Here is a 16,784-nt window from a genome sequence, read left to right as displayed (position 1 = left end):
TTCTGGCGTGTCTGTGTGGTGGTTCCAGCCATGCCATGTGTTCTCCTAACTGGTCTCAGGTCACTTCATCCCTTGGGTTCTTTCCCCAAGTAACTCTAGACACAGTCAAATATAGGACTTGGTAGGAAAATAAAAACTTATTCTTGATTATTTTGTTCAAATGCTTCTAGCACCTAAAAACCAGCCTTCAGCATGGCTGGTACTTACAATCTGCTATTCCTGAAGGTGTGCAACACCTTCACAATTTTTACAGTGACTGCCAAGTCACTTTCACTTAAGTTACTTCTCTGTTCTAGCCAGCAAGTGAGCTACTCTCTTGTCCTGTAGTGTTAACTAAATTTCATGTATATTTCCCAATGCTATTGTCAACTAGAGCTAACTAGTTAGCAACTCATGAGAAGTGGTGCAAGTACCTATGTCATTCATAGTACAATACTGAAGCAATTTGATCATTTTAGTATGTTTTTCTTGTGCTTTTATAGGTTGACTAGAGTGCCCAATTGTCCAGGGAGTAGCAAAGCTGGTGATTTTAAAAATACAAACATATTAGTAAATGCACTGATTGAAAGCAAGCAAGCCCTCTGAAAAATGAGCACACCAATGCAATCATAGAATTAGTACCAGATTTTATCTTACCTGTGTGGTTTTAGTCCTTTCTTTGAAATCTGAGTGTTAAGGCATGCTGTAGTTAGTCAGTGGAGGAGGTAAGACTTCCCCATCCATTTCAACATTTAATGTAGGCAGTGAGTATGATGTTTAGTGTCTCAAAAGGCTAGGAGGACTTTTGCTTTCCTACTCTTCTTCTCATGTGTAATGTAGACTGACCTAAATTCACCTGAGAAAGAAAAGACTGTTTCCTTCCTCTGGCTATGCAAACCCTTGAGTGGGTGTTTTTGGGTTTTGGTACATCAGTTCAAGGAGGAACAACCACATAAAGGACCATTGGGAACAATGTCAGAGAGGTGATGTATGTCAGGCTATTAACTCTGTATCGACTTTAAAACTGATCTGCATCTTATATCTCACACATAAGAAAGCCTTACGTAAACGATCAGCCTAATTTTACCAGAAAAATCTGAACACAGCAAAGGAGTTTTAGCAATAACATAATATTTGTAACCATCTTTAATGGGCTTCGGGTTTTTTTCTTATGTGTTCAGACTTTGGCTACAATAACACACCGGTAAGTGCTTTATAGCTTCTGAAGCCAGTTTACATTGATGAGATAGATTTTCACATTGGCTCTTGCAACAGACACTTTTCAAGGGCAGACTCAGTAAAATGTTTTTTTAAATTCCATTATTTGAAAACTGGACATAATTTTCAGTGATTGAAGCTGACAGAGAAGGAAAAGCTGATGGTGAATATATTCTCTAGTGGCAGGCTGTCATCCACAGATGCTCTCAGTGACCAAAGTAATGACTGAAGTATGAAGAGCTGCTTGCATACTGTGGGCTGTCATCAGTGAAATAATTTACCACTGCTCACAAACACTTGGGGAGATCTATTAGCTAGAGATGATGCATTTTCAATGATGAAAGCTTCCCTCAAAATGACTAGCAGATTTCTTTTAACATAACTTTCAGTCATCCTTTTTTAATTCCTTAATAATCTAAATACTGAGTTACCAACAAACAGAACTTGATTATTTCAATTGTCTGTTTAAAAAAAACAAGAGTTAATGTTGTTAAGTCACAAGAACATCCTAATATGCCAGATATTTAGCGGATTCTGAATACTGAAAATCCAATGAAGTGACTGATTTACTGCACTGACAAATCTTGCAGTGTTCATTAAATGAGCCTGAAGACTCTTCTCTTCCAAACATTTATGGACTTGCTTAAATGTGTATTTACCAGGGTTTGTAAATACAAAGAGTCTAATGTGACCCTAGGATCTTTATTCAGACTTTAATGGATGCATTTTTCCCCATCTGTAATCTCCACATATAAAATGGATACAACTTTGGTGTTGAACTAGCAATGAATCTTCATTATCAAATTCAGGGCATTTTAGGCATCTAATTTAGGTGCAACTCAAAGGGCTATTTTAGAAATGTAAATTTCTTCTCTAGCTAATAGAGTTTAGACAAGGACCTCCATTAGGATTACTGTTAGTTGTCTGGTCTGGCTTAAAGCAGACATTGTACATAACTCTCGGCATGTAACTTAAAAACAAATCCAGAGCTATTTGTAACTGGATGCATCAAATTACCAGTGTTGTTAAAATACATTATAATCTGGTTATTTAGAAATGGCAATGGGAAATTTATGTTACCAGTGAAGAAACTCAGAGGCAGTTGAGAAAATAAGAATCGATAAAGACTGATACATTTAAAAACAAATCCACAGGTCAAACTTAAGACTGTTACAAAGTGCAATAACATTTCTTTGTACCTAAAAATAATATTCTTGCTTATTAAGTAGGCAGAGAGAGATTTATGATATCCTTAACTTCTCATTTCTTTACATAAGAGTTTGCATTTTGTAAGTAACATCATAAGAGAGTACTCTGTTGTCACCTAGCAACTATGAAATATTTTTTTGAAAAGTTGCTGCTTCATTTTTGACTAGTAATAAAATCGTAATTCCACACTTCACATTTTTACACCTTAAAACACTTAAAAATATGTATTTTTTTAAGTATTTTTATCTGGAAGCATGAAATCTGGGATAGAAAGTGTGTTGGCAAAGATGACAATCAACAGAGATACACATTTGATTCTGAAGATCTCACCTGTTCTCTACATACCAGCCTCTTCAAACTGTACTTTCATATAGGTGCTTTCCACTTTTTTTTTATTTTTGCCTTATGAATTTTAAATTAGGAAAGGGAATAATCTAAAAAAATCTGTATTTGCAATGTTTTCTCCCCCTCTCATTTGAAATATTGCAGTTATTTTTCTAGTCAGGGTCACAGTGAATTAGCCCTTGGCAAATACTTAATTTTTAATGGAAACCACTACAGTGTTGAGTTAAAGCACGCAAAAGTATCACATTCCTCCTAAGATGATCCTACTGCTGCATCACTGACCAGTTTTCATGCTGCATATAAAGCAAATCTCTGTAATTAATTTTTCTTCAGAAAGTGTTTTTATCCTAATTATTGTAATATTTTCCACTAGCAGAATGACAGTTGACATGCATACTGAAATGCCTGCTGTAACAACAGCTGGCTGAAAGAGCATTTCATTTTTTAAAAAGATCACGAAGGCTGGGTAGTCAGGGTTCTGTGGGATTTTGAGTTGAAGAAATACTTATTTTAAATTATTTGAGAAATGTCCTATACTCCTTTTCGGTTCTCCATTGCCCTTGCCAAGCATTTGGTGGGAGTGTTTGGGGGCCATATTTCTTCCTAACAGTCCACAGTTTTAAGAAATTTATAAGGATGAATTAGAATGAATAGCCATAAAGATAATGTGTGGGCCGATGTACAGCAGCATCCCTGGAGAGTTATATGTCAGAAAAGAGATTTAAAAATTTTCTGTAATGAAACGTGTATTTCTCACAAGTAAGGAAAGATCTTGACAGATCATCTGTTATGAAATATCTGCTCTGTTCTTTACTTGTGGGACAAATGAGATTTCTCCTTACAATACATTGTGGATTATCATTCTGTTGCAGTTTGTGTAATGGCAGCACACGGGGAATTTAGGAAATGACACTCCAGCTGTCTTTTACAATAACTGGGTTTTTTAATGCTTTTGCACTGTAATACCTCTTCCTTCAAATATCTTTGCTGTACTTCTCTCACTGCAATACCAGTGTGTATCCCAAAATGAATTAAAAAGAAAAATAGATATACATAAATTATGTGTTATTTTCCCTGTGTGATATGTTTTATTTCATTCACTAATTTATTGATAAAAATTCAAAAATAAATATATGAAGTTCCTTTTCTGTGATACATTTTTAATAAAGTGAAGTCAGTAAGCAGTAGCTTTAAATGTAAATCTGTTTCCTGGTCTTTGCTGTTGTGTGAGGTTTGATATATATATATGTTCTAAAGAACATAATTATCTTTGTTGCAGATAAATTTTTAGAAGATGGTTTACCTACAAGGCTCATTAAAATTATTATTTTCAGAAGTTCCAAACACTTGTGAGAAGTAGAACTTGTACATTGCATCTGAGACAGAGATGAATTTCCAAAAACAGTACATTGTCCAGTGTATTTCTTCCCTGAATTCAGCACCACCTGAATCTTTCTTAGTTGCCTCCAGATATTTACTTTATTTGATTGGTTTAAAGCAATTTTGTAAAAGTTCATTAGTGGGACAGAGAGAAACAAGATGTCCCTTGGAGAATATTTGGGTCTTCTGTATTTCAAGGTGTAGACTCAGAAGCTGTGTCAGCAGGACTTTCTCTGTAACAGCCCAGGTAATGCTTACTGAATTAAACTCAAAACCACTTGCTGGGTAGTGTCTTATGGATCAATTCTGTGCATTAGTCTCTAGGAGAAGGACTGTAAAAAAACTAGAATTTTCAGTAGTCTACTTAGCTGTCTGAAATGTGAAATGCACATCAAATTTTAGATCAGATTAATTGTTCATTTGTTGTGTCTTTGGAGCTTTGCTGCCAACCATTTCAATTTCTACTTTGCCTTTAACCATGTTTAATTGTTCATCGCCCAGTGTTGTCTGAGAGTCTGAACTTTTTGAGACATAGATCTTTGCCCACGGAGAGTCATTTCTTATGCAGTTTGGTCAGACTTACTGGAAAAGTAATTTCCATCCAGCCTGAGTTGAGAGTGCTCTAGAGCTGGAGGGCCTGCTTGCTTTGGATGCCATTGGCAAATTTATCATCAGGTAACGATTGACACCTTTTTTGGCAAAGAGCCCCAAAGCTGGAAATCATCTTAGGATTCACAGGGTTACTTGTAGCAATCAATGTTTCTCAGAGCTGTACCCAATGATAGTATGTTCTGAGTAAGGAGAAATTTATTTGTATTAGTGGGTTTTAATAATTTCAGTTTCCAAACCATTAAAAATGTTCAAAGGAAGTGTGGAGAGATGAAGGAAGAGCAAATTGAAGCCATGGACAAGGCTTACAGTTTTCTTGAGTTATTATTTATAAACATTTTAGAAGTAGTCCATGTATTCCCAGGAGTTTCTAGATCATAAATTGGAAACCAGCACTCTAAGAAACTTGTGAAAAGAATAGCCATTTTAGACACTGAACACCCTTGTGTTCTATTGACTTCAGCAAGAGATCAAGGGTTTGGTTTGACTTTTATGCTCTTTGTTATTGGAAATCATTGGGATTCTAAAAACAACTTTTTTTTAAATTTGAGGGCAAAAGACAGTAATAGTAGATGATTTTATGGGCATTATCTGTTTTAAACCACTTACAATGTCTTGAGGTCTTGCAAGAGATACAAACTTCACAGTGTTTTCTCTGTTTAGTGTGGTATGAAAGGACTAATCATTCTGGCAAAAAGATAAAAACATGAGTTAGGACTGGTCATAAACATGATGTAATTCCAGTAGTTTCCTTGGCAACAAAGTATTTTTTAACAGAAGATTAATGTTTCAATACAAAATTTTAAAATGTATCTCCATCATATGACTTATGGATACAGTGCATAAATTAGGAGATTGTGCAAATGCTCTTTTGCACCACAGAAAGCACAGGTCATATAGGGCATAACAACTTGCTTGCTGCCCTTTTGGCAGCCTCTGTGTTTTATTAATGTAAAAATAAACTTTCTTCACCTTCAACTTTCTTATTTACATAAGTTACTAGCTAAATTACAGCAGTTTGGTGAATTTTATCTTTCACAAAATCACATTGATTTTATTCTCTGAGAAAATAATCATCATAGTGGTGTTGTAAATTGTGCTTAAGAGAAAAAAAGGCATGTGTGCTAGTTGAATCTGTGGTTTTTTAAATGCCTGTGTATGTTTTGATCCATGAGGTCATCTGCCAGCAAGTAAATGAAACTTAGGATATGTCAAGAATAAAACATATCAATACAGTCTTTAATTTCTACACTCAAATACTGGAGCAGCTCCAACACTGGTGATGAAGCTCCTTCAGCTTCATGTGTGTGTATGAAAACTATATGGGGAATCCGGATAGCACAAGTGAAGGACTCTTAGTGTTGCAAGAACACAGATTTGGAAAGGTTGAATAGCACTTCACTTGCAAATAATTCTTCTTGCTATTACACAGATAATCTCATGTCAAATTTTAAGTAACATCTGGAGCTATGCATAAATACCATTTAAACAGGAGACTCATATTTTTGCTTAATAAATGAATAATTTAAATGACACTTTAACAACAATACCCACAAGTACTGTTTGCCTTTCTCTTTCATTTAGCCATAAGGTAGCTGTTGCTGCATGCTTTTCTTAATGTCACTTTCTTTCCTTTTTTTAGAGTTTCTTTGAAGGACAGTCTGCACCATGGGATTCGGCTAAGAAAGATGAGAACAGAATGAAAAATAGATATGGGAATATCATTGCATGTGAGTGTTGACAACATAATTGTGCACTTCGTTAACTCCCTTCAGATCTGGATAAGAATGACCACCAGCCTTGTGCTCACACCAGGCTTGTATTCCTTTTCCATAATTAAGAAGATAAAAATGAAGGAAAATGTTTCTTTTTTTTTTCCTTGAGAAAACTGTCAGATTTAATGCATTTTCTTAACTGCTCTTCTGTCACCTTCCATCTTGTGATCAGTGTATGGCTAAAGGAAACAACACCTTTAACCAGTACTCAGCTCTAACAGGTCCCAAACTGCTCCTGTCAGCTTAGCACAAGACTACCCATGACCACACCAATACCTTGGTATGGGTATTTTGGGAGCAGACAGTACTGATGCTTAAGTGTTCCACAGTAACAGAGACAACTATCCTGGCTTATGCTAGACAGACTCCAAGGAAAAAAGGTAACCCTTATGTTTTACTTAAAAATTCTAGGCTTAAAAAGGATTAGATACATTCATAATCAACTTGAGGAGATGATAACAGGCTATGGTGAGTGACCCCTAAATCTTGCATTATGAGAGTTCCAAAGCATTGTGACTAGAGAGGTTGCACATGAACATGGAGGCAGGAAATATATCAAGGTCAGTAAAATTATATTATTTACACACTGCTCTTGTTGCACTTAAAGGTAAGTTCTCAGTGTGTATGTAGGAGATGATCATTTTCCTGTTTTTTCATTTTAAAATCTAAGTTTAACAGCCAGCCAGATAACGATGAGAGGGTATAAGTAGAGAAATAAGCAGCCATCACCTTGTTTGGTAAGCATGAAAATGAAGGGTGGTCTTTAAGGAGGGGTCATTTAATGATACTGCTGAGTTCAGATACCATAAGAACCCAGCAGAGAAGAATAAGCCAAGCTGGTTGCCTGAACATTTGGAGGACCTGTGGAAGCAGTATGTAGTGCATATTTGCACACACTTCAGTACCTGTCCTAGGTGTTTGCCCAGGCACATATCTGCCTAGGTTTCCTCATCAGTGAACCAAGTGGATTTGACAGAGAGAAGGACAGGTCTTCTAGAGAAAGGGTTCTGAAACAGAGCCCATTTGTATGCTTCTGAATCACCACCTCAGGGGGTTCTCTGCAGTGATGTGTCTAGAGAAAACAGCTCCCAGTTTAGTGGTAAGTGATGAGAATAGGGTCCAGTGAGGCTGAGACTGTCTTCAAAGAGAAAACATCTCTGTAGCTTGATGCAGAATGAGAATCCACAGGAAATGCACATGGAGGCAGAAGCAAATTAAGCAAGAGATTATCTGCCACATGGTCTTGAGTGGACATGATAGTATTGCTGTGTATTTTGGATGTACACTGTGCTATATACTGAAAAAGGAAATTAAATCTCCTAGAGAAATGTGATTATCATGATGGCCTGCCACGTATGGAAAAGCAGATAAGTTAACTAGATATGGTTTTGCTTATTTCCCTCCAAGCAATATTTAATATGTAACAAACTTGTTATTTTGTGAGGATGTAGCAATACATTATATGAGTAACAGCTAATGATTTGAGTAAAAATATCAAAGTCAAAAATAAGAAAGACAAAGCAGTTTTATGCTTATCCTTGCTTTATGAATTTTTTTTCCAGTCCAAGCCTATTGCAGTAGATCTTATCTTGTAGTCAGGTTTAGTGTGTCACTCCCCTCTTTTAATGTCATATTAGACATTGCCTTAAACTTTGACACCCTTTGGTTGAAGAAGGCTAGAAAGCTGCTAGTGCTTCATGTCTGAGGTAATCGAGTGATGAATAGCCAAAGGAGAACACATAAAAGATATTAGATACACAAATCAATGACAATTACAAGTGATACTGAAGGCTTTCTAAGAGGCGAAATATAACTCAGGACATTTAGATCTCAATTTACTTGAAACGTCCTCAGTATTTAGCAGAGGCAGACATTTGGACAGAGTTTTTGTCAATAACACTTCCTGTTTATGTGGCTGTGAAAGACAACTCAAGATAAAATTAAGAGCTACTAGAATTAAAGGCATTATCTTAAAAGAAAAGTTGAAATTGCCCACAGTTTGTCATTCAATTTGTCATTTGTTGTTGTTAAATATGTGTATACAAATGGGGTAGTTAACTTTTTAATTACTTTATGTGTTTTTCTCCTACATAAATAACTGCATTTCTCAGACTCTGAGGGTACAATTTGAATGGTCGACTTTTAAAAATTTGTCCCAGATAATTGTATAAAGTATATGCTTTAGCTTAAAAGCATTTTAATAAATTGCTCTTTTATGCTATGTTCAAGCACTTAAAAATAGTGGTTTAGATGCCGCTAACTATGGGTACATGATTATAATGAAATGTATATTTCTTCTGCATAGCAGATTTTTTTCTATCCATTTACCCTCTTTGTTTTAATTTTTCCCAAGATACTACTGTTATATTATTGCTTGTAGTCATTATTGTTCTCAGGAGGAGCTTAAACAATAGCAACAAGCATCCAGCATTGCAGGAGCTTGTCAAAATTGTAGTATGCTTTATGTTACCCAAGTGATGTTCATTTAATTGGCTACAAATATGCCTTGCCCACTTTATGACAGTGGCTACAAAAAGTTGAATCATGATCACAGTCCAGTCACCCACAGAAAACATGTTCTTTCTTCACTGAACAAAAAAAAAAAAATCATGTTTTCTCATTACAAACTATACCCAGCATGAACCTGCTAAATGAATCTTTCATCACCTAAGAAAAATTATTTTTCTGCCATAACTGTGTAGGGTAAGGCATGGATTTTGGTAAAATTTATTCGTTTTTTCCTCAGGAGAGATCTTGAGGGAATGGGAGGGGTTCTGTATTTATTTTTACCTAACTCAATATTGACTAAATGAGAAGAGAATATTGATCACAGCTTTTAAAAGCAGCTAAAGATTTTAGGTGAGACATTTATAGAAGGTTTGATTTGCAGAGAATTGGGAATGCACGTCTCCAGAAAGGGTCATTGGCTAGGCATGCTAATCAACTAGGTGCTCAAGGGGTTTGTTAGAGATCCCAGTCTGCAGGCTGGCATATGAATGTTTTAGGTAACATGAGGCAAGAGAGGATAAAATGCTTATATTTGTTATCTATTACCATATTCCACAAAGACAAATTTATTCAAAGATAAATAATTTTAAAAGCTTAAGTGATCAGTGGAAAGTTAAATTGGATCTCCAAGTGGAAGGGTATCGAAATAACAATGAGGTAGAAAAAAGAGTATTTAAAAGCTGTATAAATTGTCAAGACCAGCTGAAGAATAAAGGAAAAAAGGTACCTTAAAAATGTAGACAGTTAATCTAGAGACTATTTAAGAATCAACACACGTCTTGAAGAATATGGCTTGTGTACTTCTTAGTTTTAAATCTGACATAAGCAAAGCCCACAGTAACATTTCTTTGTTGACATAAGGATTTTTTTCGATTTAACAAGTGTTGCCATGCAGTAAGGAGTTAACTTAGTTCTCAAAGCAATCAAAAAAGGGAGTCACTCCAGTTCCACTGCAAATAAATGGGTATTGGACAGTCCATTACCTCCAGAATTCCCAGAAACTTAGCTAAGAATGCAGTACTAAGAAAAATTTACATAAGGAAAATAAAAGGGAAAGAGATTATATGAAGATATAGGTATGAAGTAACTTCTTTATTTTGCTTAATCCAAAGCAAGAGTTCTTGTAAGAAAAATAACAAAATAATGGAAATTAAAAGATACTGCATATTACTTCATTGTATAAACCAGTCAAATTACAGGAAGTTACATTTTTAAGTTGTTTCTTAGAGTGAAAAAGCTAAGCTTGTTTTGTCCAATATGGAACGTATTTCTAGGCAAGTGATCAAACAGGGGTTTCAGTTACCTAAATCTAGACATGGGATTAGGCTATTTCAGGTGGCCTGAGACTCCGTGCAGGACCAATGAATGCAGCACAGTATGGGAGATGTGCTATTCCACACTGGCAGCTGAAAGCCAGGTAGTATATCCTGGTGGCTATATAAAGTGCCATGAGATGTTTTGTGCTTAGACAACTGAACCTTGCCCTCTGTAATTCAAGAAATGTGAAAGAGTTGATCCTTAATAGCCTGAGTTGTCTTGGTTAGAATGCTTGTAAGGCAAAGCAACAATGTGAGAAATCATGAAAATATAGATGAAGATAGGCCATGAGTCCAAGCAGGCTTGACTTCTGAGTCAGCTGACTTTAGCAGAAGTTGGATCAGGTCCCAAAACTGTAAAAGCAGCAGCCATGGCTGAAGCTTAGAAACTTCCTTAGTATCTTTCTTAAGTAAGATGGATTTTTGGGATTAAGGTCCTGTGAGCCGAATCTCTGTTCTGAAGAAGCTGATAAATAGCTTAATTAAGTATAGAATAGCAAAGCACTTGGATAAGCAAAGCTTGGTAGAATCAGACAAGCAGGGGTTATGTAAAGGAAATGTCACAACTCTATAAATTTTTATTTTTGGAAAAGTGAATAAAGAGGCTGAAGAGGCTGACCTGATTAGCATAACTGATTCAAATATTCCAGCATGTTTGAAAACCTTATTCTTGAAGACTGTTGAATGAAATAATTCAAAGAAAATAGAAATGTAAGACCTGTGTGGAACTTGGAAATGGAATTTTAATTCATTCTGATTTACTATGCTGGGGTTGTAGCACGCCCTTTTTCTCTCCCAAGGGAATCCCAGGGAAATAAATGAGGCTCTGAGATCGCTATTTCCTAAGACTTGGAGCATAAGAGGAAGAGGTAAAGAATTCACCTTGACCAGTTTCTCTCTTGACTTGTAATTCTAAAACGTTATTTTAAGAAGCACTTAAATAAAGTGCTTCTGCACCCTGGTCTTCCTCCACCGTAATGTGGGCCAAAATTATGCTACTTATAATGATATTGGGTTTTTAAGCTACTTCATGCTCTTTCATTTGTCTGCTATCTTTTAGGAATTTTAAAGCTTCAGAAATAGCTGTTCAGAACACAGTTGGGAAGTTTTGGGTGTTTTAATGATTATTTACATTTACAACACAATAACAACCATCATGTAGGTCTATCATCAGCTGCAAGTAATATTAGCTCAGCAGGCAAGCAGAAAACCATAATACACAGGTATCTAATTAACAAGAGTACCTCATAAACAAAGCAGCAATAAAGTGGCTGCTTACCATTTCTTCATCCTTGAGATCCTACCCTCAAATTGTTTTATCTACAACTTGTGCAGCATTTGGAAAAAGCTATTGTTTGTGGTTGCTTTTGAACTAAGAGAGTCAAGAGGAGCTTACAAAGTCTCAGAAAAGAAGGAGCCCTCCCAGTTTACAGATATTCTTGTGCAGAGTGGTAACTAGGCTCTAGCAGCTGCTATATCATAAAGAAGATGAGGCAGCTGTCATGAGATTAATTCATGCCATGATGTTTCATAATGGAATTTAGAAAATAAAGTTGGAAGTGTTTTCACAGTCCTGGATAGATATAGATGACCACAGTAGAGCAAAATTAAGTGACAAAGCCATTGTCTTACTGCTTGGGTTTTGCCATTACTGTGTTTTGCTTTCTCTCTTACTGTAAAGATAATGAGTTTCCTTCAAAAACTCTGAGGTGGCATTATGTCTTGAATGACTTCAACTCCTCCTCAGTACTGGCAGAAGCATTTCCAAATGAATAAACCTTTGAAAACGTAATGTTATTTTATTGACAAAAGCAGGGAGTCAAGGCAAAAGTGATAACTGTAATGAGTTTCACATTATAAGATTTAGGAAATTCATACTGAAAACTAGAGGGGATTTGGAATGCCTGTGAATGACTGAAATGAGAATTAAATGTAGATACAGTTTTCATGTCCGACAAAATAAGCATGAAGTTGCAATTGCTAAGGCTTTAGTTTGACTATAACGGAATATTTTGTTTAGGCCTGTGTTACTGAATATATCTTTAATTACTTTTTTTTCCTCTCCATTGTTCCCTTTTCAGATGATCATTCTCGAGTGAGATTGCAGCCTATTGAAGGAGAAACAAGTTCCGACTACATCAATGGGAATTATATTGATGTGCGTATCCTGATGTAGTCAACAAGCTTAATGTTGTGTTCAGTCAAAGTGGGAACTCTTATTCTCACAGTATTCACAATTTATAATAGATACCACAACTAATAACAGGTGCTGACACTGTTTAACACTGGAGAGTGCTATCTTTGGAAGCTAGGTGTGCACTAAAAGAAGAGAAAACCCTTAAAGGTTTGTCAGTCAGTAAATGAAATTAGTCATTTCCTCCAACTGCCGCTAGACTGAAACCTTGCCAGGAACACTGTATGGCTACTTTGCCTGCTGGTGCTTATATGGGCTGGCAAAATGTTATTTTCTCTTTCTGTCAACAGCTTGGCATCATTCCACATTTAAAAGAAAGCTGTTTGCATATTAATGTGACAAAACTCTGTAATGCCTAATGCAGAGATTTGCAGTCTCTTGTCATCTCTGCACTTTTAAGTCGCCTTCAAAGTATATTCTGCAGCTGTTAACCAGTATTTCTAATGCAAGCAAGACATTTCATTAAATATGTAGGCTGTTTAATTATTGAAAGTGGCTTCTTTGTTCATTCTGCATCATGTTAACTTAATGTTTTACATTAAAATAAATTCTTTAAGAGACAAGGTGTTTTTGGTTGAAAGAATGAGCTCAAAAGTAGAATTGAAAATCATTAAAAAGTCAATATTATTTGTCTAAAGCCAGAAGTCTATGGATAGCAAAGTTAGTAATTTTACTGTTCACATGAATTTTAGGCTAAGTAAAACAATTGCTGCTTCATGGGAAACTGTGCCTGCTAAGGATTTCTTGTTCACCAGTTATATCTTTGAAAAATGGTGTCAGATTTTGCAGTTCAAATTTAATTACTAGTATGAAACAGGAATGTAACAGATTTTTTTTTCTCAGAATATGGAGGAACTAGAGCTATACAAGAAAAGTAGGCACTTCAGTTGTAACAATATGAAGTCTGAAGGAACTTTCTGAAGATATCTCTTGTTACTGATGTTTATATAAGTGCATTCAAGAATCATTAGACTAAGCCCAGATTCCTACTCAGTCCCTTGCTTTTTGAAAGAATAGCACAGTCACCAAGCAGTGAAGGCACATATGGAAATATATTTCATTATATGCCACACTAATCTCTGAAGAGAGTAATCTGTCATGAAAGGAAAGAGAGAGTTCACACTGGGGACTTAGATTTAAATTCACTTTCACATTTTCTCCAGCATTCACGATTGTTCTCATTTTCGGCTAGAAGTATGTTCTTGTGTCAGATTTGGATCTTACTCTAAAATATTATGAGATATGAGAAATAAAGATTTGGATTATACAGTTTCATATAAAATGTTGATAGATATCTGCATAGAAACTTTTTTTTTTTTTTTTTTTTTTTTTTTTTTTTTTTTTTGCTTATGGAGTACAAAAGCATGGAGAGAATGTGATCCTAGAAGAAGCAGTGCCCAAGAACAAAAAATGTCTTTTCCTCATCCTCAGCAGATGGCTCTATTGCAAAGCTTAGAGGCAACCTCCAAAGACAACTCTGCCACAAAACAGAGCATGTTTGTTTATAATCTTGCTAGTTAGGTTTCCATTGGAAACACTGAATTTTCTACTACAGAAGCAGCATTAATTTTGCTCTTGCATGCAGTTATTACTGGAGTTGTTGTGCTGTCAGTATATGGGAATGGCACCATCATAGGCACAATGGTTATGATGTATTTCTTCCCATGCTTTTTTTCACTGGGAAATGGAAGTGTTTGATCCCAGGCACTAAGGATTAGGTAACACATAGCAGGAAAAAAATCTGCTCTGTAGCTCTCTGAACACTTCTTAGTTCACAGACTTCCAAATTTTGCTTCAGTGTCATGTAAAGAAATCAGTTCTGTAACTCATGTCATCCTTTCTGTAATATTCAAAGTAGACTCTGTTGTTTTGATTCTTTCCCACTTGTATCACTGCATTTCCCATTGCTGTTTCACAAAGAAATTGCAATGGCATGCATGCTACAGCCTTAAGTTCTTCCTGCTGATAATTGACAATGCATCATAACCATTATTCAAATATTAACACTCCTACAACTGGATTGATCAGCATACTGGTACATGATCTAAACATCTGGTGACACTCCCATCACATCAGAAATTCAAATACTATAAAAATGCTATCATTAAATTTTGGCAACCTTTTCCATGTTGCAAAGAATGCACAGGGTGTTGGTCTTTATTGCTTAGCCAACTTGTGATTAAGCTGCTCTTGTCATCAGAGTTGTATTATGTTCTTCTTGAAAAAGTATGTTCATAACAAATGATGTAATCAAATAACTTATTCTCCTTTTTACTGTTGAGAAATAAAACATAAACAAACCACCATGATCAGAGTGAACACCATGTCCTTCCCCAGGCTGATTTCAAATCTGAAAATTTTTAACTGTTAAAAAAGGGATAGGATTTGCAGTCAACATCTATAGGTGAAGGTATATCTCAGACTTTATGAGCACCTGATGCCATTTACTGCAAGAGCTAGAGAGGATTTCATGCTGTTCATTTTCAACAGAGCCAACAAGGGACTGAAGGAACATATTACTTCTGGCCCCTAATGTACAAGGCTGCAACTTAAGTATTTTGGAGAAAACACGTTTGCTTTTGTTTCCCTTCTAACTTGCCCTTTCCCAAGTGAAAAGAACTTTTGCATCTAATACTATATTTGTACTATTGTGACATATACTGAATCCTATCCTAAATGAAGTTTCACTCATAGGAACATAGCCAAGGTGCAAATTGCTGATTTTTTTTTTCTTTCAATTTATTCTAGGGTTATCATAGACCAAATCACTACATTGCTACACAAGGTAAGTTTATCACCTTTCCTGTTATGTGAGGCTAAGAGGTTTTGGTACTTGGATTGCAGTGCATTCTCTCTAACATGAATTGTTGCCACAGTCAATATCCAAGGTAGAGTTGGCTCAATCACTTAGGTAGAAGCAAGGAAACCGAATTATTACTGAATTTTCAGGTACTTCAAGTGAGCAGTCCTTTAACTTTGTGTTAAAACAGGTTTTGAGTAAAAAAGCTAAATGCATCCTTTTTCAAAGAAGTTACTCAGCATTATGTTACTCACGCAAAAAGAAATGAGTCATGGTAGAAATGTTTTGTACCTGTTCAGAGAGACAATAGTGTCATGAAAATGTATGTTCTCTTAATTGTTCAATGATCATTAGACTCCAGATCCTTAAAATACAAAACTCTTCAGCTAGCAACATTTGGTAAAGGAGCAAAAGACATCTAAACACTGGCAGGAGGATTCATCACAGGCTTCTACAGAGGCAGTTTTCATTAAATGCTTGCTCAAGAAAAAGAGACTATTCTTTTATTAGCAAACGAAATTATTTTCAATTTGTACTTGTCTTCAAAGACATAATTTGTGAATTCTGATGCAGTCCTTATTTATTTTTTTGGTCAAGTTCAGAGCTGGAACAAATGTGAAGAATGAGTCCTCTCTGACTACTTAGTCATAATATTGAACAATATGCCAATCTCCTACCTATGCTTGGATAGCATGTTTGAAAATTTTATTGTTCCTCCACTGATTGGAGGGAATCCTTTTTGTAATAGATAGCCTGTGGCAGAGCTTTCTACATTTGCCCGTGGATCTGAAAAAGATGAACTCCACCCACAGATGTTATTTTAACCTTTAAAGGGACCCAGCTGGAGTACTGGTTATATGCTCAGAACAATCTTAACATGTGTTGGATTTAGACATCTCATACTTTTTAATGATTTCTTATCAAAGCAAATAAAATGTTGACCGTGTCAAATAAGGCATCTTGCTGTGATTTAAGTTGTTTCTTAAATATCCCAGAGTCTGCTGCCTCCAGTCCCCACTTAAACCAGTGGGAGTTTTAATATCTATACTTTGCTGTACCTCAGCTCTCCACAGTCTCAAATGTGGTTGTGCTTCATGTCAGATGGCAGTGGGGCAGAGCACAGATATTATTTCCAGAACCAATTCACTAGTGTCAACATTACACTTTGGGACCAGAGTTTTATACTTTCAGAATTTGTGATCTTAGAATATGAGCCATGTAAGAGTGCTTCATCTTCCACTTCTGCTACCCACCCACCATGTTCCTTAGACCACAGTCCCTACAGACAAGTCAGATAGGAAGACAGGAACAAAAATGCAGCATTTGATTTATTAATTTTGGATTTTTACACCCTCCTCTTCAAAGAAGAAATGGTTTGTTCCATTTAACATTTACCTAATGATGTTGTTCACTTTTAATTGAAACATAAAATAAAAGAATAAGCAGTTGGC

The 16,784-nt window shown here is 35.7% G+C and overlaps 1 protein-coding gene across 14 annotated transcripts in view; it reads left to right on the top strand.

The window, feature by feature from the left end:
• Window positions 1-16,784, top strand: part of PTPRM (protein tyrosine phosphatase receptor type M) — a 442,640-nt gene that overhangs the window by 375,076 nt on the left and 50,780 nt on the right. For all 14 annotated transcript variants that reach the window (XM_085573754.1, XM_021525191.4, XM_077784280.2 and 11 more), the window contains 3 exons: window positions 6,383-6,470; window positions 12,421-12,497; window positions 15,282-15,318. In XM_085573754.1, coding sequence (XP_085429880.1) covers window positions 6,383-6,470; window positions 12,421-12,497; window positions 15,282-15,318 — 202 coding nt within the window. The remainder of the gene's footprint in view (window positions 1-6,382; window positions 6,471-12,420; window positions 12,498-15,281; window positions 15,319-16,784) is intronic.

Source organism: Lonchura striata, chromosome 2, assembly GCF_050655825.1.
Source record: "Lonchura striata isolate lonStrDom1 chromosome 2, ASM5065582v1, whole genome shotgun sequence".
In the NCBI taxonomy this organism is placed as follows: Eukaryota; Metazoa; Chordata; class Aves; order Passeriformes; family Estrildidae; genus Lonchura; species Lonchura striata.
This window is presented reverse-complemented; position numbering and strand designations above follow the sequence as displayed.